Source organism: Oncorhynchus keta, unplaced genomic scaffold, assembly GCF_023373465.1.
Source record: "Oncorhynchus keta strain PuntledgeMale-10-30-2019 unplaced genomic scaffold, Oket_V2 Un_scaffold_2008_pilon_pilon, whole genome shotgun sequence".
NCBI classification, from domain to species: Eukaryota; Metazoa; Chordata; class Actinopteri; order Salmoniformes; family Salmonidae; genus Oncorhynchus; species Oncorhynchus keta.
Window position 1 is genome coordinate 170,920 of NW_026290853.1, and position 26,228 is coordinate 197,147.

General features: G+C 51.4%; 1 protein-coding gene and 1 long non-coding RNA gene across 62 annotated transcripts in view; one reads left to right on the forward strand and one right to left on the reverse strand.

Annotated features, from left to right (window-relative positions):
* mmd2a (monocyte to macrophage differentiation-associated 2a) overlaps positions 1-26,228 on the forward strand; it is a 64,153-nt gene that overhangs the window by 31,352 nt on the left and 6,573 nt on the right. For 11 of the 50 annotated variants that reach the window (XR_008129887.1, XR_008129918.1, XR_008129920.1 and 8 more), the window contains exons 1-7: positions 2,603-4,671; positions 13,710-13,835; positions 20,310-20,645; positions 22,190-22,357; positions 23,767-23,976; positions 24,096-24,620; positions 25,131-25,662. Coding sequence is in view for 1 of the 50 variants with exons in the window: in XM_052514873.1 (XP_052370833.1) it covers positions 433-507 (75 nt within the window). In the remaining 49 variants the exon portion in view is untranslated. Of the gene's footprint in view, positions 1-432; positions 508-2,598; positions 4,672-13,709; positions 14,046-20,022; positions 20,184-20,309; positions 20,646-22,189; positions 22,358-22,679; positions 23,599-23,766; positions 24,705-24,941; positions 25,096-25,130; positions 26,146-26,228 lie in introns of those variants that run through there. The other 39 variants (XR_008129892.1, XR_008129893.1, XR_008129896.1 and 36 more) reach the window with 29 other exon arrangements.
* Positions 1,302-2,580, reverse strand: LOC127928005 (uncharacterized). 12 transcript variants are annotated; one of them, XR_008129952.1, is made up of 5 exons: positions 2,371-2,580; positions 2,129-2,304; positions 1,931-2,062; positions 1,689-1,732; positions 1,302-1,644 (listed from the first exon to the last, which is right to left on the reverse strand). It is a non-coding gene; the product is annotated as an uncharacterized LOC127928005 (long non-coding RNA). The 12 variants fall into 12 exon arrangements; XR_008129953.1 differs by lacking the exon at positions 1,689-1,732 and having other exon boundaries at positions 1,302-1,622; positions 1,887-2,062; positions 2,151-2,304; XR_008129951.1 differs by lacking the exon at positions 1,689-1,732 and having other exon boundaries at positions 1,887-1,996.

Below are 26,228 nucleotides of genomic sequence, written 5' to 3' on the forward strand. Positions count from 1 at the left end.
TGTATACTAACTGTGTGTGTGTATACTAACTGTGTGTGTGTATATTAACTGTGTGTGTGTATACTAACTGTGTGTGTGTGTGTATACTAACTGTGTGTGTGTGTGTATACTAACTGTGTGTGTGTGTGTATACTAACTGTGTGTGTGTATACTAACTGTGTGTGTGTATACTAACTGTGTGTGTGTATACTAACTGTGTGTGTGTATACTAACTGTGTGTGTGTATACTAACTGTGTGTGTGTGTATACTAACTGTGTGTGTGTGTATACTAACTGTGTGTGTGTGTATACTAACTGTGTGTGTGTGTATACTAACTGTGTGTGTGTGTATACTAACTGTGTGTGTGTGTATACTAACTGTGTGTGTATACTAACTGTGTGTGTGTGTGTATACTAACTGTGTGTGTGTATATTAACTGTGTCTCTCTACAGTAGAGTGGAGCAGCTTTTCCACATGTGTGACAGAATGGCCATCTACTTCTTCATCTCTGCTTCCTACACCCCCTGGTAGGTGTGTGTGTGTGTATACACCCCCTGGTAGGTGTGTGTGTGTATACACCCCCTGGTAGGTGTGTGTGTGTGTATACACCCCCTGGTAGGTGTGTGTGTGTGTGTGTATACACCCTCTGGTAGGTGTGTGTGTACACACCCCTGGTAGGTGTGTGTGTGTGTATACACCCCTGGTAGGTGTGTGTGTGTATAAACCCCTGGTAGGTGTGTGTGTGTACACACCCCTGGTAGGTGTGTGTGTGTGTGTGTATACACCCCCTGGTAGGTGTGTGTGTGTATACACCCCCTGGTAGGTGTGTGTGTGTGTGTACACACCCCTGGTAGGTGTGTGTGTGTGTGTATACACCCCCTGGTAGGTGTGTGTGTGTATAAACCCCTGGTAGGTGTGTGTGTGTGTATACACCCCTGGTAGGTGTGTGTGTGTGTATACACCCCCTGGTAGGTGTGTGTGTGTATACACCCCCTGGTAGGTGTGTGTGTGTGTATACACCCTCTGGTAGGTGTGTGTGTGTGGTGTATACACCCTCTGGTAGTGTGTGTGTGTGTGTGTGTGTGTGTGTACACCCCCTGGTAGGTGTGTGTGTGTGTGTACACACCCCTGGTAGGTGTGTGTGTGTATACACCCCCTTGTAGGTGTGTGTGTGTGTGTACACCCTCTGGTAGGTGTCTGTGTGTGTGTATACACCCTCTGGTAGTGTGTGTGTGTGTGTGTGTGTGTGTGTGTACATCCCCTGGTAGGTGTGTGTGTGTGTGTACACACCCCTGGTAGGTGTGTGTGTGTACACCCCCTGGTAGGTGTGTGTGTATATACACCCCCTGGTAGGTGTGTGTGTGTGTGTGTACACCCCCTGCTACGTTAATTCTCCTAACCTGCTACATTAATTCTCCTAACCTGCTACGTTAATTCTCCTAACCTGCTACGTTAATTCTCCTAACCTGTTACGTTAATTCTCCTAACCTGCTACGTTAATTCTCCTAACCTGCTACGTTAATTCTCCTAACCTGCTACGTTAATTCTCCTAACCTGCTACGTTAATTCTCCTAACCTGCTACGTCAATTCTCCTAACCTGCTACGTTAATTCTCCTAACCTGCTACGTTAATTCTCCTAACCTGCTACGTTAATTCTCCTAACCTGCTACATTAATTCTCCTAACCTGCTACATCAATTCTCCTAACCTGCTACATCAATTCTCCTAACCTGCTACGTTAATTCTCCTAACCTATTATGTTAATTCTCCTAACCTGCTACGTTAATTCTCCTAACCTGCTACATTAATTCTCCTAACCTGCTACGTTAATTCTCCTAACCTATTACGTTAATTCTCCTAACCTGCTACGTTAATTCTCCTAACCTATTACGTTAATTCTCCTAACCTGCTACGTTAATTCTCCTAACCTGCTACATTAATTCTCCTAACCTGCTACGTTAATTCTCCTAACCTGCTACGTTAATTCTCCTAACCTGCTACATTAATTCTCCTAACCTGCTACATTAATTCTCCTAACCTGCTACGTTAATTCTCCTAACCTGCTACATTAATTCTCCTAACCTGCTACATTAATTCTCCTAACCTGCTACATTAATTCTCCTCACCTGCTACGTTAATTCTCCTAACCTGCTACGTTAATTCTCCTAACCTGCTACGTTAATTCTCCTAACCTGCTACGTTAATTCTCCTAACCTGCTACGTTAATTCTCCTAACCTGCTACGTTAATTCTCCTAACCTGCTACGTTAATTCTCCTCACCTGCTACGTTAATTCTCCTAACCTGCTACATTAATTCTCCTAACCTGCTGCATTAATTCTCCTAACCTGCTACATTAATTCTCCTAACCTGCTACGTTAATTCTCCTCACCTGCTACGTTAATTCTCCTAACCTGCTACATTAATTCTCCTAACCTGCTGCATTAATTCTCCTAACCTGCTACATTAATTCTCCTAACCTGCTACGTTAATTCTCCTAACCTGCTACGTTAATTCTCCTAACCTGCTACGTTAATTCTCCTCACCTGCTACGTTAATTCTCCTAACCTGCTACATTAATTCTCCTAACCTGCTGCATTAATTCTCCTAACCTGCTACATTAATTCTCCTCACCTGCTACGTTAATTCTCCTAACCTGCTACGTAAACAAAGCATCGCTACACAGGAACTGACCAATGAAAACACGTTAACAAACAAACAACACCACTCAATCAAAACTTTCTGACCAATCACAGAGCGCTGATGTTACATCCGTCGATGATGATCCACCCACTTATTCCACCAATCACACTGTCGTACACCTTCCATATGAAGTTCCCCATACTGAGACAGAAGGAGTTGTGTGTTTCTAGATTGATGCTGAGGGAGTTGGGTCCGTGGTTTCTAGGTTGATACTGAGGGAGTTGGGTCCGTGGTCATGTGTTTCTAGGTTGATGCTGAGGGAGTTGGGTCCGTGGTCATGTGTTTCTAGGTTGATGCTGAGGGAGTTGGGTCCGTGGTCATGTGTTTCTAGGTTGATGCTGAGGGAGTTGGGTCCGTGGTCATGTGTTTCTAGATTGATGCTGAGGGAGTTGGGTCCGTGGTCATGTGTTTCTAGGTTGATGCTGAGGGAGTTGGGTCCGTGGTTTCTAGGTTGATGCTGAGGGAGTTGGGTCCGTGGTCATGTGTTTCTAGGTTGATGCTGAGGGAGTTGGGTCCATGGTCATGTGTTTCTAGGTTGATGCTGAGGGAGTTGGGTCCGTGGTCATGTGTTTCTAGGTTGATGCTGAAGGAGTTGGGTCCGTGGTCATGTGTTTCTAGGTTGATGCTGAGGGAGTTGGGTCCGTGGTTTCTAGGTTGATGCTGAGGGAGTTGGGTCCAGGGTCATGTGTTTCTAGGTTGATGCTGAGGGAGTTGGGTCCGTGGTTTCTAGGTTGATGCTGAGGGAGTTGGGTCCATGGTCATGTGTTTCTAGGTTGATGCTGAGGGAGTTGGGTCCGTGGTCATGTGTTTCTAGGTTGATGCTGAGGGAGTTGGGTCCGTGGTCATGTGTTTCTAGGTTGATGCTGAGGGAGTTGGGTCCGTGGTCATGTGTTTCTAGATTGATGCTGAGGGAGTTGGGTCCGTGGTCATGTGTTTCTAGGTTGATGCTGAGGGAGTTGGGTCCGTGGTCATGTGTTTCTAGGTTGATGCTGAGGGAGTTGGGTCCGTGGTCATGTGTTTCTAGGTTGATGCTGAGGGAGTTGGGTCCGTGGTCATGTGTTTCTAGGTTGATGCTGAGGGAGTTGGGTCCGTGGTCATGTGTTTCTAGGTTGATGCTGAGGGAGTTGGGTCCGTGGTCATGTGTTTCTAGGTTGATGCTGAGGGAGTTGGGTCCGTGGTTTCTAGGTTGATGCTGAGGGAGTTGGGTCCGTGGTTTCTAGGTTGATGCTGAGGGAGTTGGGTCCGTGGTTTCTAGGTTGATGCTGAGGGAGTTGGGTCCGTGGTTTCTAGGTTGATGCTGAGGGAGTTGGGTCCGTGGTTTCTAGGTTGATGCTGAGGGAGTTGGGTCCGTGGTCATGTGTTTCTAGGTTGATGCTGAGGGAGTTGGGTCCATGGTCATGTGTTTCTAGGTTAATGATGAGGGAGTTGGGTCCGTGGTTTCTAGGTTAATGCTGAGGGAGTTGGGCCCGTGGTCATGTGTTTCTAGGTTGATGCTGAGGGAGTTGGGTCCATGGTCATGTGTTTCTAGGTTAATGATGAGGGAGTTGGGTCCGTGGTCATGTGTTTCTAGGTTGATGCTGAGGGAGTTGGGTCCGTGGTCATGTGTTTCTAGGTTGATGCTGAGGGAGTTGGGTCCGTGGTCATGTGTTTCTAGGTTGATGCTGAGGGAGTTGGGTCCGTGGTCATGTGTTTATAGGTTGATGCTGAGGGAGTTGGGTCCATGGTCATGTGTTTCTAGGTTAATGATGAGGGAGTTGGGTCTGTGGTCATGTGTTTCTAGGTTGATGCTGAGGGAGTTGGGTCCGTGGTCATGTGTTTCTAGGTTGATGCTGAGGCAGTTGGGTCCGTGGTCATGTGTTTCTAGGTTGATGCTGAGGGAGTTGGGTCCGTGGTCATGTGTTTCTAGGTTGATGCTGAGGGAGTTGGGTCCGTGGTCATGTGTTTCTAGGTTGATGCTGAGGGAGTTGGGTCCATGGTCATGTGTTTCTAGGTTGATGCTGAGGGAGTTGGGTCCGTGGTCATGTGTTTCTAGGTTGATGCTGAGGGAGTTGGGTCCGTGGTCATGTGTTTCTAGGTTGATGCTGAGGGAGTTGGGTCCGTGGTCATGTGTTTCTAGGTTGATGCTGAGGGAGTTGGGTCCGTGGTCATGTGTTTCTGGGTTGATACTGAGGGAGTTGGGTCCGTGGTCATGTGTTTCTGGGTTGATACTGAGGGAGTTGGGTCCGTGGTCATGTGTTTCTAGGTTGATGCTGAGGGAGTTGGGTCCGTGGTTTCTAGGTTGATGCTGAGGGAGTTGGGTCCGTGGTTTCTAGGTTGATGCTGAGGGAGTTGGGTCCGTGGTCATGGGTCTAGGTTGATGCTGATGCTGAGGGAGTTGGGTCCGTGGTCATGTGTTTCTAGGTTGATGCTGAGGGAGTTGGGTCCGTGGTTTCTAGGTTGATGCTGAGGGAGTTGGATCCGTGGTCATGGGTTTCTTAGTTGATGCTGAGGGAGTTGGATCCGTGGTCATGTGTTTCTAGGTTGATGCTGAGGGAGTTGGGTCCATGTGTTTCTAGGTTGATGCTGAGGGAGTTGGGTCCGTGGTCATGTGTTTCTGGGTTGATGCTGAGGGAGTTGGGTCCGTGGTCATGTGTTTCTGGGTTGATGCTGAGGGAGTTGGGTCCGTGGTCATGTGTTTCTAGGTTGATGCTGAGGGAGTTGGGTCCGTGGTCATGTGTTTCTGGGTTGATACTGAGGGAGTTGGGTCCGTGGTCATGTGTTTCTGGGTTGATACTGAGGGAGTTGGGTCCGTGGTCATGTGTTTCTAGGTTGATGCTGAGGGAGTTGGGTCCGTGGTTTCTAGGTTGATGCTGAGGGAGTTGGGTCCGTGGTTTCTAGGTTGATGCTGAGGGAGTTGGGTCCGTGGTCATGGGTTTCTAGGTTGATGCTGAGGGAGTTGGGTCCGTGGTCATGTGTTTCTAGGTTGATGCTGAGGGAGTTGGGTCCGTGGTTTCTAGGTTGATGCTGAGGGAGTTGGATCCGTGGTCATGGGTTTCTTAGTTGATGCTGAGGGAGTTGGATCCGTGGTCATGTGTTTCTAGGTTGATGCTGAGGGAGTTGGGTCCGTGGTCATGTGTTTCTGGGTTGATGCTGAGGGAGTTGGGTCCGTGGTCATGTGTTTCTGGGTTGATGCTGAGGGAGTTGGGTCCGTGGTCATGTGTTTCTAGGTTGATCCTGAGGGAGTTGGGTCCGTGGTCATGTGTTTCTGGGTTGATGCTGAGGGAGTTGGGTCCGTGGTTGCTAGGTTGATGCTGAGGGAGTTGGGTCCGTGGTTTCTAGGTTGATGCTGAGGGAGTTGGGTCCGTGGTCATGTGTTTCTAGGTTGATGCTGAGGGAGTTGGGTCCGTGGTCATGTGTTTCTAGGTTAATGCTGAGGGCGTTGGGTCCGTGGTCATGTGTTTATAGGTTGATGCTGAGGGAGTTGGGTCTGTGGTCATGTGTTTCTAGGTTGATGCTGAGGGAGTTGGGTCCGTGGTCATGTGTTTCTAGGTTGATGCTGAGGGAGTTGGATCCGTGGTCATGTGTTTCTAGGTTGATGCTGAGGGAGTTGGGTCCGTGGTCATGTGTTTCTAGGTTGATGCTGAGGGAGTTGGGTCCGTGGTCATGTGTTTCTAGGTTGATGCTGAGGGAGTTGGGTCCGTGGTCATGTGTTTCTAGGTTGATGCTGAGGGAGTTGGGTCCGTGGTCATGTGTTTCTAGGTTGATGCTGAGGGAGTTGGGTCCGTGGTTTCTAGGTTGATGCTGAGGGAGTTGGGTCCGTGGTCATGTGTTTCTAGGTTGATGCTGAGGGAGTTGGGTCCGTGGTTTCTAGGTTGATGCTGAGGGAGTTGGGTCCGTGGTTTCTAGGTTGATGCTGAGGGAGTTGGGTCCGTGGTTTCTAGGTTGATGCTGAGGGAGTTGGGTCTGTGGTCATGTGTTTCTAGGTTGATGCTGAGGGAGTTGGGTCCGTGGTCATGTGTTTCTAGGTTGATGCTGAGGGAGTTGGGTCCGTGGTTTCTAGGTTGATGCTGAGGGAGTTGGGTCCGTGGTTTCTAGGTTGATGCTGAGGGAGTTGGGTCCGTGGTTTCGAGGTTGATGCTGAGGGAGTTGGGTCCGTGGTTTCGAGGTTGATGCTGAGGGAGTTGGGTCCGTGGTCATGTGTTTCTAGGTTGATGCTGAGGGAGTTGGGTCCATGGTCATGTGTTTCTAGGTTAATGATGAGGGAGTTGGGTCCGTGGTTTCTAGGTTAATGCTGAGGGAGTTGGGCCCGTGGTCATGTGTTTCTAGGTTGATGCTGAGGGAGTTGGATCCGTGGTCATGGGTTTCTTAGTTGATGCTGAGGGAGTTGGGTCCGTGGTCATGTGTTTCTAGGTTGATGCTGAGGGAGTTGGGTCCGTGGTCATGTGTTTCTAGGTTGAGGCTGAGGGAGTTGGGTCCGTGGTCATGTGTTTCTAGGTTGATGCTGAGGGAGTTGGGTCCGTGGTCATGTGTTTCTAGGTTGATGCTGAGGGAGTTGGGTCCGTGGTCATGTGTTTCTAGGTTGATGCTGAGGGAGTTGGGTCCGTGGTTTCTAGGTTGATGCTGAGGGAGTTGGGTCCGTGGTTTCTAGGTTGATGCTGAGGGAGTTGGGTCCGTGGTTTCTAGGTTGATGCTGAGGGAGTTGGGTCCGTGGTTTCTAGGTTGATACTGAGGGAGTTGGGTCCGTGGTCATGTGTTTCTAGGTTGATGCTGAGGGAGTTGGGTCCGTGGTCATGTGTTTCTAGGTTGATGCTGAGGGAGTTGGGTCCGTGGTCATGTGTTTCTAGGTTGATGCTGAGGGAGTTGGGTCCGTGGTCTTGTGTTTCTAGGTTGATGCTGAGGAAGTTGGGTCCGTGGTCATGTGTTTCTAGGTTGATGCTGAGGGAGTTGGGTCCGTGGTCATGTGTTTCTAGGTTGATGCTGAGGGAGTTGGGTCCGTGGTCATGTGTTTCTAGGTTGATGCTGAGGGAGTTGGGTCCGTGGTCATGTGTTTCTAGGTTGATGCTGAGGGAGTTGGGTCCGTGGTCATGTGTTTCTAGGTTGATGCTGAGGGAGGTGGGTCCGTGGTCATGTGTTTCTAGGTTGATGCTGAGGGAGTTGGGTCCGTGGTCATGTGTTTCTAGGTTGATGCTGAGGGAGTTGGGTCCGTGGTCATGTGTTTCTAGGTTGATGCTGAGGGAGTTGGGTCCGTGGTCATGTGTTTCTAGGTTGATGCTGAGGGAGTTGGGTCCGTGGTCTTGTGTTTCTAGGTTGATGCTGAGGAAGTTGGGTCCGTGGTCATGTGTTTCTAGGTTGATGCTGAGGGAGTTGGGTCCGTGGTCATGTGTTTCTAGGTTGATGCTGAGGGAGTTGGGTCCGTGGTCATGTGTTTCTAGGTTGATGCTGAGGGAGTTGGGTCCGTGGTCATGTGTTTCTAGGTTGATGCTGAGGGAGTTGGGTCCGTGGTCATGTGTTTCTGGGTTGATACTGAGGGAGTTGGGTCCGTGGTCATGTGTTTCTGGGTTGATACTGAGGGAGTTGGGTCCGTGGTCATGTGTTTCTAGGTTGATGCTGAGGGAGTTGGGTCCGTGGTTTCTAGGTTGATGCTGAGGGAGTTGGGTCCGTGGTTTCTAGGTTGATGCTGAGGGAGTTGGGTCCGTGGTCATGGGTTTCTAGGTTGATGCTGAGGGAGTTGGGTCCGTGGTCATGTGTTTCTAGGTTGATGCTGAGGGAGTTGGGTCCGTGGTTTCTAGGTTGATGCTGAGGGAGTTGGATCCGTGGTCATGGGTTTCTTAGTTGATGCTGAGGGAGTTGGATCCGTGGTCATGTGTTTCTAGGTTGATGCTGAGGGAGTTGGGTCCATGTGTTTCTAGGTTGATGCTGAGGGAGTTGGGTCCGTGGTCATGTGTTTCTGGGTTGATGCTGAGGGAGTTGGGTCCGTGGTCATGTGTTTCTGGGTTGATGCTGAGGGAGTTGGGTCCGTGGTCATGTGTTTCTAGGTTGATGCTGAGGGAGTTGGGTCCGTGGTCATGTGTTTCTGGGTTGATACTGAGGGAGTTGGGTCCGTGGTCATGTGTTTCTGGGTTGATACTGAGGGAGTTGGGTCCGTGGTCATGTGTTTCTAGGTTGATGCTGAGGGAGTTGGGTCCGTGGTTTCTAGGTTGATGCTGAGGGAGTTGGGTCCGTGGTTTCTAGGTTGATGCTGAGGGAGTTGGGTCCGTGGTCATGGGTTTCTAGGTTGATGCTGAGGGAGTTGGGTCCGTGGTCATGTGTTTCTAGGTTGATGCTGAGGGAGTTGGGTCCGTGGTTTCTAGGTTGATGCTGAGGGAGTTGGATCCGTGGTCATGGGTTTCTTAGTTGATGCTGAGGGAGTTGGATCCGTGGTCATGTGTTTCTAGGTTGATGCTGAGGGAGTTGGGTCCATGTGTTTCTAGGTTGATGCTGAGGGAGTTGGGTCCGTGGTCATGTGTTTCTGGGTTGATGCTGAGGGAGTTGGGTCCGTGGTCATGTGTTTCTGGGTTGATGCTGAGGGAGTTGGGTCCGTGGTCATGTGTTTCTAGGTTGATCCTGAGGGAGTTGGGTCCGTGGTCATGTGTTTCTGGGTTGATGCTGAGGGAGTTGGGTCCGTGGTTGCTAGGTTGATGCTGAGGGAGTTGGGTCCGTGGTTTCTAGGTTGATGCTGAGGGAGTTGGGTCCGTGGTCATGTGTTTCTAGGTTGATGCTGAGGGAGTTGGGTCCGTGGTCATGTGTTTCTAGGTTGAGGCTGAGGGAGTTGGGTCCGTGGTCATGTGTTTCTAGGTTGATGCTGAGGGAGTTGGGTCCGTGGTCATGTGTTTCTAGGTTGATGCTGAGGGAGTTGGGTCCGTGGTCATGTGTTTCTAGGTTGATGCTGAGGGAGTTGGGTCCGTGGTCATGTGTTTCTAGGTTGATGCTGAGGGAGTTGGGTCTGTGGTCATGTGTTTCTAGGTTGATGCTGAGGGAGTTGGGTCCGTGGTCATGTGTTTCTAGGTTGATGCTGAGGGAGTTGGGTCCGTGGTCATGTGTTTCTAGGTTGATGCTGAGGGAGTTGGGTCCGTGGTCATGTGTTTCTAGGTTAATGCTGAGGGAGTTGGGTCCGTGGTCATGTGTTTATAGGTTGATGCTGAGGGAGTTGGGTCCGTGGTCATGTGTTTCTAGGTTGATGCTGAGGGAGTTGGGTCCGTGGTCATGTGTTTCTAGGTTGATGCTGAGGGAGTTGGGTCCGTGGTCATGTGTTTCTAGGTTGATGCTGAGGGAGTTGGGTCCGTGGTCATGTGTTTCTAGGTTGATGCTGAGGGAGTTGGGTCCGTGGTTTCTAGGTTGATGCTGAGGGAGTTGGGTCCGTGGTTTCTAGGTTGATGCTGAGGGAGTTGGGTCCGTGGTTTCGAGGTTGATGCTGAGGGAGTTGGGTCCGTGGTTTCGAGGTTGATGCTGAGGGAGTTGGGTCCGTGGTCATGTGTTTCTAGGTTGATGCTGAGGGAGTTGGGTCCATGGTCATGTGTTTCTAGGTTAATGATGAGGGAGTTGGGTCCGTGGTTTCGAGGTTGATGCTGAGGGAGTTGGGTCCGTGGTCATGTGTTTCTAGGTTGATGCTGAGGGAGTTGGGTCCATGGTCATGTGTTTCTAGGTTGATGCTGAGGGAGTTGGGTCCGTGGTCATGTGTTTCTAGGTTGATGCTGAGGAAGTTGGGTCCGTGGTCATGTGTTTCTAGGTTGATGCTGAGGGAGTTGGGTCCGTGGTCATGTGTTTCTAGGTTGATGCTGATGGAGTTGGGTCCGTGGTCATGTGTTTCTAGGTTGATGCTGAGGGAGTTGGGTCCGTGGTCATGTGTTTCTAGGTTGATGCTGAGGGAGTTGGGTCCGTGGTCATGTGTTTCTGGGTTGATACTGAGGGAGTTGGGTCCGTGGTCATGTGTTTCTGGGTTGATACTGAGGGAGTTGGGTCCGTGGTCATGTGTTTCTAGGTTGATGCTGAGGGAGTTGGGTCCGTGGTTTCTAGGTTGATGCTGAGGGAGTTGGGTCCGTGGTTTCTAGGTTGATGCTGAGGGAGTTGGGTCCGTGGTCATGGGTTTCTAGGTTGATGCTGAGGGAGTTGGGTCCGTGGTCATGTGTTTCTAGGTTGATGCTGAGGGAGTTGGGTCCGTGGTTTCTAGGTTGATGCTGAGGGAGTTGGGTCCGTGGTCATGGGTTTCTAGGTTGATGCTGAGGGAGTTGGGTCCGTGGTCATGTGTTTCTAGGTTGATGCTGAGGGAGTTGGGTCCGTGGTCATGTGTTTCTAGGTTGATGCTGAGGGAGTTGGGTCTGTGGTCATGTGTTTCTAGGTTGATGCTGAGGGAGTTGGGTCCGTGGTCATGTGTTTCTAGGTTGATGCTGAGGGAGTTGGGTCCGTGGTCATGTGTTTCTAGGTTGATGCTGAGGGAGTTGGGTCCGTGGTCATGTGTTTCTAGGTTGATGCTGAGGGAGTTGGGTCCGTGGTCATGTGTTTATAGGTTGATGCTGAGGGAGTTGGGTCCGTGGTTTCTAGGTTGATGCTGAGGGAGTTGGGTCCGTGGTTTCTAGGTTGATGCTGAGGGAGTTGGGTCCGTGGTTTCGAGGTTGATGCTGAGGGAGTTGGGTCCGTGGTTTCGAGGTTGATGCTGAGGGAGTTGGGTCCGTGGTCATGTGTTTCTAGGTTGATGCTGAGGGAGTTGGGTCCATGGTCATGTGTTTCTAGGTTAATGATGAGGGAGTTGGGTCCGTGGTTTCGAGGTTGATGCTGAGGGAGTTGGGTCCGTGGTCATGTGTTTCTAGGTTGATGCTGAGGGAGTTGGGTCCATGGTCATGTGTTTCTAGGTTGATGCTGAGGGAGTTGGGTCCGTGGTCATGTGTTTCTAGGTTGATGCTGAGGGAGTTGGGTCCGTGGTCATGTGTTTCTAGGTTGATGCTGAGGGAGTTGGGTCCGTGGTCATGTGTTTCTAGGTTGATGCTGAGGGAGTTGGGTCCGTGGTCATGTGTTTCTAGGTTGATGCTGAGGGAGTTGGGTCCGTGGTCATGTGTTTCTAGGTTGATGCTGAGGGAGTTGGGTCCGTGGTCATGTGTTTCTGGGTTGATACTGAGGGAGTTGGGTCCGTGGTCATGTGTTTCTGGGTTGATACTGAGGGAGTTGGGTCCGTGGTCATGTGTTTCTAGGTTGATGCTGAGGGAGTTGGGTCCGTGGTTTCTAGGTTGATGCTGAGGGAGTTGGGTCCGTGGTTTCTAGGTTGATGCTGAGGGAGTTGGGTCCGTGGTCATGGGTTTCTAGGTTGATGCTGAGGGAGTTGGGTCCGTGGTCATGTGTTTCTAGGTTGATGCTGAGGGAGTTGGGTCCGTGGTTTCTAGGTTGATGCTGAGGGAGTTGGATCCGTGGTCATGGGTTTCTTAGTTGATGCTGAGGGAGTTGGATCCGTGGTCATGTGTTTCTAGGTTGATGCTGAGGGAGTTGGGTCCATGTGTTTCTAGGTTGATGCTGAGGGAGTTGGGTCCGTGGTCATGTGTTTCTGGGTTGATGCTGAGGGAGTTGGGTCCGTGGTCATGTGTTTCTGGGTTGATGCTGAGGGAGTTGGGTCCGTGGTCATGTGTTTCTAGGTTGATGCTGAGGGAGTTGGGTCCGTGGTCATGTGTTTCTGGGTTGATGCTGAGGGAGTTGGGTCCGTGGTTGCTAGGTTGATGCTGAGGGAGTTGGGTCCGTGGTTTCTAGGTTGATGCTGAGGGAGTTGGGTCCGTGGTCATGTGTTTCTAGGTTGATGCTGAGGGAGTTGGGTCCGTGGTCATGTGTTTCTAGGTTGATGCTGAGGGAGTTGGGTCCGTGGTCATGTGTTTCTAGGTTGATGCTGAGGGAGTTGGGTCCGTGGTCATGTGTTTCTAGGTTGATGCTGAGGGAGTTGGGTCCGTGGTCATGTGTTTCTAGGTTGATGCTGAGGGAGTTGGGTCCGTGGTCATGTGTTTCTAGGTTGATGCTGAGGGAGTTGGGTCCGTGGTCATGTGTTTCTAGGTTGATGCTGAGGGAGTTGGGTCCGTGGTCATGTGTTTCTAGGTTGATGCTGAGGGAGTTGGGTCCGTGGTCATGTGTTTCTAGGTTGATGCTGAGGGAGTTGGGTCCGTGGTCATGTGTTTCTAGGTTGATGCTGAGGGAGTTGGGTCCGTGGTCATGTTTCTAGGTTTCTGAGGGGTTGATGCTGATGCTGAGGGAGTTGGGTCCGTGGTCATGTGTTTCTAGGTTGATGCTGAGGGAGTTGGGTCCGTGGTTTCTAGGTTGATGCTGAGGGAGTTGGGTCCGTGGTTTCTAGGTTGATGCTGAGGGAGTTGGGTCCGTGGTCATGTGTTTCTAGGTTGATGCTGAGGGAGTTGGGTCCGTGGTCATGTGTTTCTAGGTTGATGCTGAGGGGGTTGGGTCCGTGGTTTCTAGGTTGAGGGATGCTGAGGGAGTTGGGCCCGTGGTCATGTGGTTCTAGGTTGATGCTGAGGGAGTTGGGTCCGTGGTTATGTGTTTCTAGGTTGATACTGAGGGAGTTGGGTCCGTGGTCATGTGTTTCTAGGTTGATGCTGAGGGAGTTGGGTCCGTGGTTTCTAGGTTGACGCTGAGGGAGTTGGGTCCGTGGTTTCTAGGTTGATGCTGAGGGAGTTGGGTCCGTGGTCATGTGTTTCTAGGTTGATGCTGAGGGAGTTGGGTCCGTGGTCATGTGTTTCTAGGTTGATGCTGAGGGAGTTGGGTCCATGGTCATGTGTTTCTAGGTTGATGATGCTGAGGGAGTTGGGTCTGTGGTTTCTAGGTTGATGCTGAGGGAGTTGGGTCCGTGGTCATGTGTTTCTAGGTTGATGCTGAGGAGTTGGGTCCATGGTCATGTGTTTCTAGGTTGATGCTGAGGGAGTTGGGTCCGTGGTCATGTGTTTCTAGGTTGATGCTGAGGGAGTTGGGTCCATGGTCATGTGTTTCTAGGTTGATGCTGAGGGAGTTGGGTCCGTGGTCATGTGTTTCTAGGTTGATGCTGAGGGAGTTGGGTCCGTGGTCTTGTGTTTCTAGGTTGATGCTGAGGGAGTTGGGTCCGTGGTCATGTGTTTCTAGGTTGATGCTGAGGGAGTTGGGTCCATGGTCATGTGTTTCTAGGTTGATGCTGAGGGAGTTGGGTCCGTGGTCATGTGTTTCTAGGTTGATGCTGAGGGAGTTGGGTCCGTGGTCATGTGTTTCTAGGTTGATGCTGAGGGAGTTGGGTCCGTGGTCATGTGTTTCTAGGTTGATGCTGAGGGAGTTGGGTCCGTGGTCATGTGTTTCTAGGTTGATACTGAGGGAGTTGGGTCCATGGTCATGTGTTTCTAGGTTGATGCTGAGGGAGTTGGGTCCGTGGTCATGTGTTTCTAGGTTGATGCTGAGGGAGTTGGGTCCGTGGTCATGTGTTTCTAGGTTGATGCTGAGGGAGTTGGGTCCGTGGTCATGTGTTTCTAGGTTGATGCTGAGGGAGTTGGGTCCGTGGTCATGTGTTTCTGGGTTGATGCTGAGGGAGTTGGGTCCGTGGTCATGTGTTTCTGGGTTGATGCTGAGGGAGTTGGGTCCGTGGTCATGTGTTTCTAGGTTGATGCTGAGGGAGTTGGGTCCGTGGTCATGTGTTTCTAGGTTGATGCTGAGGGAGTTGGGTCCGTGGTTTCTAGGTTGATGCTGAGGGAGTTGGGTCCGTGGTTTCTAGGTTGATGCTGAGGGAGTTGGGTCCGTGGTCATGTGTTTCTAGGTTGATGCTGAGGGAGTTGGGTCCGTGGTCATGTGTTTCTAGGTTGATGCTGAGGGAGTTGGGTCCGTGGTCATGTGTTTCTAGGTTGATCCTGAGGGAGTTGGGTCCGTGGTCATGTGTTTCTAGGTTGATGCTGAGGGAGTTGGGTCCGTGGTCATGTGTTTCTAGGTTGATGCTGAGGGAGTTGGGTCCGTGGTCATGTGTTTCTAGGTTGATGCTGAGGGAGTTGGGTCCGTGGTCATGTGTTTCTAGGTTGATGCTGAGGAGTTGGGTCCGTGGTCATGTGTTTCTAGGTTGATGCTGAGGGAGTTGGGTCCGTGGTCATGTGTTTCTAGGTTGATGCTGAGGGAGTTGGGTCCGTGGTCATGTGTTTCTGGGTTGATGCTGAGGGAGTTGGGTCCGTGGTCATGTGTTTCTAGGTTGATGCTGAGGGAGTTGGGTCCGTGGTCATGTGTTTCTAGGTTGATGCTGAGGGAGTTGGGTCCGTGGTTTCTAGGTTGATGCTGATGCTGGGAGTTGGGTCCGTGGTTTCTAGGTTGATGCTGAGGGAGTTGGGTCCGTGGTCATGTGTTTCTAGGTTGATGCTGAGGGAGTTGGGTCCGTGGTCATGTGTTTCTAGGTTGATGCTGAGGGAGTTGGGTCCGTGGTTTCAGGTTGATGCTGAGGGAGTTTCTAGGTTGATGCTGAGGAGTTGGGTCCGTGGTCATGTGTTTCTAGGTTGATGCTGAGGGAGTTGGGTCCGTGGTCATGTGTTTCTAGGTTGATGCTGAGGGAGTTGGGTCCGTGGTCATGTGTTTCTAGGTTGATGCTGAGGGAGTTGGGTCCGTGGTCATGTGTTTCTAGGTTGATGCTGAGGGAGTTGGGTCCGTGGTCATGTGTTTCTAGGTTGATGCTGAGGGAGTTGGGTCCGTGGTCATGTGTTTCTAGGTTGATGCTGAGGGAGTTGGGTCCGTGGTCATGTGTTTCTAGGTTGATGCTGAGGGAGTTGGGTCCGTGGTTTCTAGGTTGATGCTGAGGGAGTTGGGTCCGTGGTGGTTTCTAGGTTGATGCTGAGGGAGTTGGGTCCGTGGTTTCTAGGTTGATGCTGAGGGAGTTGGGTCCGTGGTTTCTAGGTTGATGCTGAGGGAGTTGGGTCCGTGGTCATGTGTTTCTAGGTTGATGCTGAGGGAGTTGGGTCCATGGTCATGTGTTTCTAGGTTGATGCTGAGGGAGTTGGGTCCGTGGTTTCTAGGTTGATGCTGAGGGAGTTGGGTCCGTGGTCATGTGTTTCTAGGTTGATGCTGAGGGAGTTGGGTCCGTGGTCATGTGTTTCTAGGTTGATGCTGAGGGAGTTGGGTCCGTGGTCATGTGTTTCTAGGTTGATGCTGAGGGAGTTGGGTCCGTGGTCATGTGTTTCTAGGTTGATGCTGAGGGAGTTGGGTCCGTGGTCATGTGTTTCTAGGTTGATGCTGAGGGAGTTGGGTCCGTGGTCATGTGTTTCTAGGTTGATGCTGAGGGAGTTGGGTCCGTGGTCATGTGTTTCTAGGTTGATGCTGAGGGAGTTGGGTCCGTGGTCATGTGTTTCTAGGTTGATGCTGAGGGAGTTGGGTCCGTGGTCATGTGTTTCTAGGTTGATGCTGAGGGAGTTGGGTCCGTGGTCATGTGTTTCTAGGTTGATGCTGAGGGAGTTGGGTCCGTGGTCATGTGTTTCTAGGTTGATGCTGAGGGAGTTGGGTCCGTGGTCATGGTTTCTAGGTTGATGCTGAGGGAGTTGGGTCCGTGGTCATGTGTTTCTAGGTTGATGCTGAGGGAGTTGGGTCCGTGGTCATGTGTTTCTAGGTTGATGCTGAGGGAGTTGGGTCCGTGGTCATGTGTTTCTAGGTTGATGCTGAGGGAGTTGGGTCCGTGGTCATGTGTTTCTAGGTTGATGCTGAGGGAGTTGGGTCCGTGGTCATGTGTTTCTAGGTTGATGCTGAGGGAGTTGGGTCCGTGGTCATGTGTTTCTAGGTTGATGCTGAGGGAGTTGGGTCCGTGGTCATGTGTTTCTAGGTTGATGCTGAGGGAGTTGGGTCCGTGGTCATGTGTTTCTAGGTTGATGCTGAGGGAGTTGGGTCCGTGGTCATGTGTTTCTAGGTTGATGCTGAGGGAGTTGGGTCCGTGGTCATGTGTTTCTAGGTTGATGCTGAGGGAGTTGGGTCCGTGGTTTCTAGGTTGATGCTGAGGGAGTTGGGTCCGTGGTTTCTAGGTTGATGCTGAGGGAGTTGGGTCCGTGGTCATGTGTTTCTAGGTTGATGCTGAGGGAGTTGGGTCCGTGGTCATGTGTTTCTAGGTTGATGCTGAGGGAGTTGGGTCCGTGGTCATGTGTTTCTAGGTTGATGCTGAGGGAGTTGGGTCCGTGGTCATGTGTTTCTAGGTTGATGCTGAGGGAGTTGGGTCCGTGGTCATGTGTTTCTAGGGTTGATGCTGATGCTGGGAGTTGGGTCCGTGGTCATGTGTTTCTAGGTTGATGCTGAGGGAGTTGGGTCCGTGGTCATGTGTTTCTAGGTTGATGCTGAGGGAGTTGGGTCCGTGGTCATGTGTTTCTAGGTTGATGCTGAGGGAGTTGGGTCCGTGGTCATGTGTTTCTAGGTTGATGCTGAGGGAGTTGGGTCCGTGGTCATGTGTTTCTAGGTTGATGCTGAGGGAGTTGGGTCCGTGGGGAGTTGGGTCCGTGGTCATGTGTTTCTAGGTTGATGCTGAGGGAGTTGGGTCCGTGGTCATGTGTTTCTAGGTTGATGCTGAGGGAGTTGGGTCCGTGGTTTCTAGGTTGATGCTGAGGGAGTTGGGTCCGTGGTTTCTAGGTTGATGCTGAGGGAGTTGGGTCCGTGGTCATGTGTTTCTAGGTTGATGCTGAGGGAGTTGGGTCCATGGTCATGTGTTTCTAGGTTGATGCTGAGGGAGTTGGGTCCGTGGTTTCTAGGTTGATGCTGAGGGAGTTGGGTCCGTGGTCATGTGTTTCTAGGTTGATGCTGAGGGAGTTGGGTCCGTGGTCATGTGTTTCTGGGTTGATACTGAGGGAGTTGGGTCCGTGGTCATGTGTTTCTAGGTTGATGCTGAGGGAGTTGGGTCCGTGGTTTCTAGGTTGATGCTGAGGGAGTTGGGTCCGTGGTTTCTAGGTTGATGCTGAGGGAGTTGGGTCCGTGGTCATGTGTTTCTAGGTTGATGCTGAGGGAGTTGGGTCCGTGGTCATGTGTTTCTAGGTTGATGCTGAGGGAGTTGGGTCCATGGTCATGTGTTTCTAGGTTGATGCTGAGGGAGTTGGGTCTGTGGTTTCTAGGTTGATGCTGAGGGAGTTGGGTCCGTGGTCATGTGTTTCTAGGTTGATGCTGAGGGAGTTGGGTCCGTGGTCATGTGTTTCTAGGTTGATGCTGAGGGAGTTGGGTCCGTGGTCATGTGTTTCTAGGTTGATGCTGAGGGAGTTGGGTCCGTGGTCATGTGTTTCTAGGTTGATGCTGAGGGAGTTGGGTCCGTGGTCATGTGTTTCTAGGTTGATGCTGAGGGAGTTGGGTCCGTGGTCTGATGTGTTTCTAGGTTGATGCTGAGGGAGTTGGGTCCGTGGTCATGTGTTTCTAGGTTGATGCTGAGGGAGTTGGGTCCGTGGTCATGTGTTTCTAGGTTGATGCTGAGGGAGTTGGGTCCGTGGTCATGTGTTTCTAGGTTGATGCTGAGGGAGTTGGGTCCGTGGTCATGTGTTTCTAGGTTGATGCTGAGGGAGTTGGGTCCGTGGTCATGTGTTTCTAGGTTGATGCTGAGGGAGTTGGGTCCGTGGTCATGTGTTTCTAGGTTGATACTGAGGGAGTTGGGTCCATGGTCATGTGTTTCTAGGTTGATGCTGAGGGAGTTGGGTCCGTGGTCATGTGTTTCTAGGTTGATGCTGAGGGAGTTGGGTCCGTGGTCATGTGTTTCTAGGTTGATGCTGAGGGAGTTGGGTCCGTGGTCATGTGTTTCTAGGTTGATGCTGAGGGAGTTGGGTCCGTGGTCATGTGTTTCTAGGTTGATGCTGAGGGAGTTGGGTCCGTGGTCATGTGTTTCTAGGTTGATGCTGAGGGAGTTGGGTCCGTGGTCATGTGTTTCTAGGTTGATGCTGAGGGAGTTGGGTCCGTGGTCATGTGTTTCTAGGTTGATGCTGAGGGAGTTGGGTCCGTGGTCATGTGTTTCTAGGTTGATGCTGAGGGAGTTGGGTCCGTGGTCATGTGTTTCTAGGTTGATGCTGAGGGAGTTGGGTCCGTGGTCATGTGTTTCTAGGTTGATGCTGAGGGAGTTGGGTCCGTGGTCATGTGTTTCTAGGTTGATGCTGAGGGAGTTGGGTCCGTGGTCATGTGTTTCTAGGTTGATGCTGAGGAGTTGGGTCCGTGGTCATGTGTTTCTAGGTTGATGCTGAGGGAGTTGGGTCCGTGGTCATGTGTTTCTAGGTTGATGCTGAGGGAGTTGGGTCCGTGGTCATGTGTTTCTAGGTTGATGCTGAGGGAGTTGGGTCGTGGTCATGTGTTTCTAGGTTGATGCTGAGGGAGTTGGGTCCGTGGTGTGTTTCTAGGTTGATGCTGAGGGAGTTGGGTCCGTGGTCATGTGTTTCTAGGTTGATGCTGAGGGAGTTGGGTCCGTGGTCATGTGTTTCTAGGTTGATGCTGAGGGAGTTGGGTCCGTGGTCATGTGTTTCTAGGTTGATGCTGAGGGAGTTGGGTCCGTGGTCATGTGTTTCTAGGTTGATGCTGAGGGAGTTGGGTCCGTGGTCATGTGTTTCTAGGTTGATGCTGAGGGAGTTGGGTCCGTGGTCATGTGTTTCTAGGTTGATGCTGAGGGAGTTGGGTCCGTGGTCATGTGTTTCTAGGTTGATGCTGAGGGAGTTGGGTCCGAGGGGTCATGTGTTTCTAGGTTGATGCTGAGGGAGTTGGGTCCGTGGTCATGTGTTTCTAGGTTGATGCTGAGGGAGTTGGGTCCGTGGTCATGTGTTTCTAGGTTGATGCTGAGGGAGTTGGGTCCGTGGTCATGTGTTTCTAGGTTGATGCTGAGGGAGTTGGGTCCGTGGTCATGTGTTTCTAGGTTGATGCTGAGGGAGTTGGGTCCGTGGTCATGTGTTTCTAGGTTGATGCTGAGGGAGTTGGGTCCGTGGTTTCTAGGTTGATGCTGAGGAGTTGGGTCCGTGGTGGTTTCTAGGTTGATGCTGAGGGAGTTGGGTCCGTGGTCATGTGTTTCTAGGTTGATGCTGAGGGAGTTGGGTCCATGGTCATGTGTTTCTAGGTTAATGATGAGGGAGTTGGGTCCGTGGTTTCTAGGTTAATGCTGAGGGAGTTGGGCCCGTGGTCATGTGGTTCTAGGTTGATGCTGAGGGAGTTGGGTCCGTGGTTATGTGTTTCTAGGTTGATACTGAGGGAGTTGGGTCCGTGGTCATGTGTTTCTATGTTGATGCTGAGGGAGTTGGGTCCGTGGTTTCTAGGTTGATGCTGAGGGAGTTGGGTCCGTGGTTTCTAGGTTGATGCTGAGGGAGTTGGGTCCGTGGTCATGTGTTTCTAGGTTGATGCTGAGGGAGTTGGGTCCGTGGTCATGTGTTTCTAGGTTGATGCTGAGGGAGTTGGGTCCATGGTCATGTGTTTCTAGGTTGATGATGAGGGAGTTGGGTCTGTGGTTTCTAGGTTGATGCTGAGGGAGTTGGGTCCGTGGTCATGTGTTTCTAGGTTGATGCTGAGGGAGTTGGGTCCATGGTCATGTGTTTCTAGGTTGATGCTGAGGGAGTTGGGTCCGTGGTCATGTGTTTCTAGGTTGATGCTGAGGGAGTTGGGTCCATGGTCATGTGTTTCTAGGTTGATGCTGAGGGAGTTGGGTCCGTGGTCTTGTGTTTCTAGGTTGATGCTGAGGGAGTTGGGTCCGTGGTCTTGTGTTTCTAGGTTGATGCTGAGGGAGTTGGGACCGTGGTCATGTGTTTCTAGGTTGATGCTGAGGGAGTTGGGTCCATGGTCATGTGTTTCTAGGTTGATGCTGAGGGAGTTGGGTCCGTGGTCATGTGTTTCTAGGTTGATGCTGAGGGAGTTGGGTCCGTGGTCATGTGTTTCTAGGTTGATGCTGAGGGAGTTGGGTCCGTGGTCATGTGTTTCTAGGTTGATGCTGAGGGAGTTGGGTCCGTGGTCATGTGTTTCTAGGTTGATGCTGAGGGAGTTGGGTCCATGGTCATGTGTTTCTAGGTTGATGCTGAGGGAGTTGGGTCCGTGGTCATGTGTTTCTAGGTTGATGCTGAGGGAGTTGGGTCCGTGGTCATGTGTTTCTAGGTTGATGCTGAGGGAGTTGGGTCCGTGGTCATGTGTTTCTAGGTTGATGCTGAGGGAGTTGGGTCCGTGGTCATGTGTTTCTAGGTTGATGCTGAGGGAGTTGGGTCCGTGGTCATGTGTTTCTAGGTTGATGCTGAGGAGTTGGGTCCGTTTCTAGGTTGATGGTTTCTAGGTTGATGCTGAGGGAGTTGGGTCCGTGGTTTCTAGGTTGATGCTGAGGGAGTTGGGTCCATGGTCATGTGTTTCTGGGTTGATGCTGAGGGAGTTGGGTCCGTGGTTTCTAGGTTGATGCTGAGGGAATTGGGTCCGTGGTTTCTAGGTTGATGCTGAGGGAGTTGGGTCCGTGGTTTCTAGGTTGATGCTGAGGGAGTTGGGTCCGTGGTCATGTGTTTCTAGGTTGATGCTGAGGGAGTTGGGTCCGTGGTCATGTGTTTCTAGGTTGATACTTAGGGAGTTGGGTCCGTGGTCATGTGTTTCTAGGTTGATGCTGAGGGAGTTGGGTCCGTGGTCATGTGTTTCTAGGTTGATGCTGAGGGAGTTGGGTCCGTGGTCATGTGTTTCTAGGTTGATGCTGAGGGAGTTGGGTCCATGGTCATGTGTTTCTTGGTTGATACTGAGGGAGTTGGGTCCGTGGTCATGTGTTTCTGGGTTGATGCTGAGGGAGTTGGGTCCGTGGTCATGTGTTTCTAGGTTGATGCTGAGGGAGTTGGGTCCGTGGTTTCTAGGTTGATGCTGAGGGAGTTGGGTCCGTGGTCATGTGTTTCTAGGTTGATGCTGAGGGAGTTGGGTCCGTGGTCATGTGTTTCTAGGTTGATACTGAGGGAGTTGGGTCCGTGGTCATGTGTTTCTGGGTTGATGCTGAGGGAGTTGGGTCCGTGGTCATGTGTTTCTAGGTTGATGCTGAGGGAGTTGGGTCCGTGGTCATGGGTTTCTAGGTTGATGCTGAGGGAGTTGGGTCCGTGGTCATGTGTTTCTAGGTTGATGCTGAGGGAGTTGGGTCCGTGGTCATGTGTTTCTAGGTTGATGCTGAGGGAGTTGGGTCCGTGGTCATGTGTTTCTGGGTTGATGCTGAGGGAGTTGGGTCCGTGGTCATGTGTTTCTGGGTTGATGCTGAGGGAGTTGGGTCCGTGGTCATGTGTTTCTAGGTTGATGCTGAGGGAGTTGGGTCCGTGGTCATGTGTTTCTGGGTTGATGCTGAGGGAGTTGGGTCCGTGGTTTCTAGGTTGATGCTGAGGGAGTTGGGTCCATGGTCATGTGTTTCTAGGTTGATGCTGAGGGAGTTGGGTCCGTGGTCATGTGTTTCTAGGTTGATGCGGAGGGAGTTGGGTCCGTGGTTTCTAGGTTGATGCTGAGGGAGTTGGGTCTGTGGTTTCTAGGTTGATGCTGAGGGAGTTGGGTCCGTGGTCATGTGTTTCTAGGTTGATGCTGAGGGAGTTGGGTCCGTGGTCATGTGTTTCTAGGTTGATGCTGAGGGAGTTGGGTCCGTGGTCTTGTGTTTCTAGGTTGATGCTGAGGGAGTTGGGTCCGTGGTCTTGTGTTTCTAGGTTGATGCTGAGGGAGTTGGGACCGTGGTCATGTGTTTCTAGGTTGATGCTGAGGGAGTTGGGTCCATGGTCATGTGTTTCTAGGTTGATGCTGAGGGAGTTGGGTCCGTGGTCATGTGTTTCTAGGTTGATGCTGAGGGAGTTGGGTCCGTGGTCATGTGTTTCTAGGTTGATGCTGAGGGAGTTGGGTCCGTGGTCATGTGTTTCTAGGTTGATGCTGAGGGAGTTGGGTCCGTGGTCATGTGTTTCTAGGTTGATGCTGAGGGAGTTGGGTCCGTGGTCATGTGTTTCTAGGTTGATGCTGAGGGAGTTGGGTCCGTGGTTTCTAGGTTGATGCTGAGGGAGTTGGGTCCGTGGTTTCTAGGTTGATGCTGAGGGAGTTGGGTCCGTGGTCATGTGTTTCTAGGTTAATGATGAGGGAGTTGGGTCCGTGGTTTCTAGGTTGATGCTGAGGGAGTTGGGTCCGTGGTTTCTAGGTTGATGCTGAGGGAGTTGGGTCCGTGGTTTCTAGGTTGATGCTGAGGGAGTTGGGTCCGTGGTTTCTAGGTTGATGGGTCCGTGGTTTCGAGGTTGATGCTGAGGGAGTTGGGTCCGTGGTTTCTAGGTTGATGCTGAGGGAGTTGGGTCCGTGGTTTCTAGGTTGATGCTGAGGGAGTTGGGTCCGTGGTTTCTAGGTTGATGCTGAGGGAGTTGGGTCCGTGGTCATGTGTTTCTAGGTTGATGCTGAGGGAGTTGGGTCCATGGTCATGTGTTTCTAGGTTAATGATGAGGGAGTTGGGTCCGTGGTTTCTAGGTTAATGCTGAGGGAGTTGGGCCCGTGGTCATGTGTTTCTAGGTTGATGCTGAGGGAGTTGGGTCCGTGGTCATGTGTTTCTAGGTTGATACTGAGGGAGTTGGGTCCGTGGTCATGTGTTTCTAGGTTGATGCTGAGGGAGTTGGGTCCGTGGTCATGTGTTTCTAGGTTGATGCTGAGGGAGTTGGGTCCGTGGTCATGTGTTTCTAGGTTGATGCTGAGGGAGTTGGGTCCGTGGTCATGTGTTTCTAGGTTGATGCTGAGGGAGTTGGGTCCGTGGTCATGTGTTTCTAGGTTGATGCTGAGGGAGTTGGGTCCGTGGTTTCTAGGTTGATACTGAGGGAGTTGGGTCCATGGTCATGTGTTTCTAGGTTGATGCTGAGGGAGTTGGGTCCATGGTCATGTGTTTCTAGGTTGATGATGAGGGAGTTGGGTCTGTGGTTTCTAGGTTGATGCTGAGGGAGTTGGGTCCGTGGTCATGTGTTTCTAGGTTGATGCTGAGGGAGTTGGGTCCATGGTCATGTGTTTCTAGGTTGATGCTGAGGGAGTTGGGTCCGTGGTCATGTGTTTATAGGTTGATGCTGAGGGAGTTGGGTCTGTGGTCATGTGTTTCTAGGTTGATGCTGAGGGAGTTGGGTCCGTGGTCATGTGTTTCTAGGTTGATGCTGAGGGAGTTGGGTCCGTGGTCATGTGTTTCTAGGTTGATGCTGAGGGAGTTGGGTCCGTGGTCTTGTGTTTCTAGGTTGATGCTGAGGGAGTTGGGACCGTGGTCATGTGTTTCTAGGTTGATGCTGAGGGAGTTGGGACCGTGGTCATGTGTTTCTAGGTTGATGCTGAGGGAGTTGGGTCCATGGTCATGTGTTTGTAGGTTGATGCTGAGGGAGTTGGGTCCGTGGTCATGTGTTTCTAGGTTGATGCTGAGGGAGTTGGGTCCGTGGTCATGTGTTTCTAGGTTGATGCTGAGGGTGTTGGGTCCGTGGTTTCTAGGTTGATGCTTAGGGAGTTGGGTCCGTGGTCATGTGTTTCTAGGTTGATGCTGAGGGAGTTGGGTCCGTGGTCATGTGTTTCTAGGTTGATGCTGAGGGAGTTGGGTCCATGGTCATGTGTTTCTAGGTTGATGCTGAGGGAGTTGGGTCCGTGGTCATGTGTTTCTGGGTTGATGCTGAGGGAGTTGGGTCCGTGGTCATGTGTTTCTAGGTTGATGCTGAGGGAGTTGGGTCCATGGTCATGTGTTTCTAGGTTAATGATGAGGGAGTTGGGTCCGTGGTCATGTGTTTCTAGGTTGATGCTGAGGGAGTTGGGTCCGTGGTCATGTGTTTCTAGGTTGATGCTGAGGGAGTTGGGTCCGTGGTCATGTGTTTCTAGGTTGATGCTGAGGGAGTTGGGTCCGTGGTTTCTAGGTTGATGCTGAGGGAGTTGGGTCCGTGGTTTCTAGGTTGATGCTGAGGGAGTTGGGTCCGTGGTCATGTGTTTCTAGGTTGATGCTGAGGGAGTTGGGTCCATGGTCATGTGTTTCTAGGTTAATGATGAGGGAGTTGGGTCCGTGGTTTCTAGGTTGATGCTGAGGGAGTTGGGTCCGTGGTCATGTGTTTCTAGGTTGATGCTGAGGGAGTTGGGTCCATGGTCATGTGTTTCTAGGTTGATGCTGAGGGAGTTGGGTCCGTGGTTTCTAGGTTGATGCTGAGGGAGTTGGGTCCGTGGTCATGTGTTTCTAGGTTGATGCTGAGGGAGTTGGGTCCGTGGTCATGTGTTTCTAGGTTGATGCTGAGGGAGTTGGGTCCGTGGTCATGTGTTTCTAGGTTGATGCTGAGGAGTTGGGTCCGTGGTCATGTGTTTCTAGGTTGATGCTGAGGGAGTTGGGTCCGTGGTTTCTAGGTTGATGCTGAGGGAGTTGGGTCCGTGGTTTCTAGGTTGATGCTGAGGGAGTTGGGTCCGTGGTTTCTAGGTTGATGCTGAGGGAGTTGGGTCCGTGGTCATGTGTTTCTAGGTTGATGCTGAGGGAGTTGGGTCCATGGTCATGTGTTTCTAGGTTGATGATGAGGGAGTTGGGTCCGTGGTTTCTAGGTTAATGCTGAGGGAGTTGGGTCCGTGGTCATGTGTTTCTAGGTTGATGCTGAGGGAGTTGGGTCCGTGGTCATGTGTTTCTAGGTTGATACTGAGGGAGTTGGGTCCGTGGTCATGTGTTTCTAGGTTGATGCTGAGGGAGTTGGGTCCGTGGTCATGTGTTTCTAGGTTGATGCTGAGGGAGTTGGGTCCGTGGTCATGTGTTTCTAGGTTGATGCTGAGGGAGTTGGGTCCGTGGTCATGTGTTTCTAGGTTGATGCTGAGGGAGTTGGGTCCGTGGTCATGTGTTTCTAGGTTGATGCTGAGGGAGTTGGGTCCGTGGTTTCTAGGTTGATACTGAGGGAGTTGGGTCCATGGTCATGTGTTTCTAGGTTGATGCTGAGGGAGTTGGGTCCATGGTCATGTGTTTCTAGGTTGATGATGAGGGAGTTGGGTCTGTGGTTTCTAGGTTGATGCTGAGGGAGTTGGGTCCGTGGTCATGTGTTTCTAGGTTGATGCTGAGGGAGTTGGGTCCATGGTCATGTGTTTCTAGGTTAATGATGAGGGAGTTGGGTCCGTGGTTTCTAGGTTAATGCTGAGGGAGTTGGGCCCGTGGTCATGTGTTTCTAGGTTGATGCTGAGGGAGTTGGGTCCGTGGTCATGTGTTTCTAGGTTGATACTGAGGGAGTTGGGTCCGTGGTCATGTGTTTCTAGGTTGATGCTGAGGGAGTTGGGTCCGTGGTCATGTGTTTCTAGGTTGATGCTGAGGGAGTTGGGTCCGTGGTCATGTGTTTCTAGGTTGATGCTGAGGGAGTTGGGTCCGTGGTCATGTGTTTCTAGGTTGATGCTGAGGGAGTTGGGTCCGTGGTCATGTGTTTCTAGGTTGATGCTGAGGGAGTTGGGTCCGTGGTTTCTAGGTTGATACTGAGGGAGTTGGGTCCATGGTCATGTGTTTCTAGGTTGATGCTGAGGGAGTTGGGTCCATGGTCATGTGTTTCTAGGTTGATGATGAGGGAGTTGGGTCTGTGGTTTCTAGGTTGATGCTGAGGGAGTTGGGTCCGTGGTCATGTGTTTCTAGGTTGATGCTGAGGGAGTTGGGTCCGTGGTCATGTGTTTCTA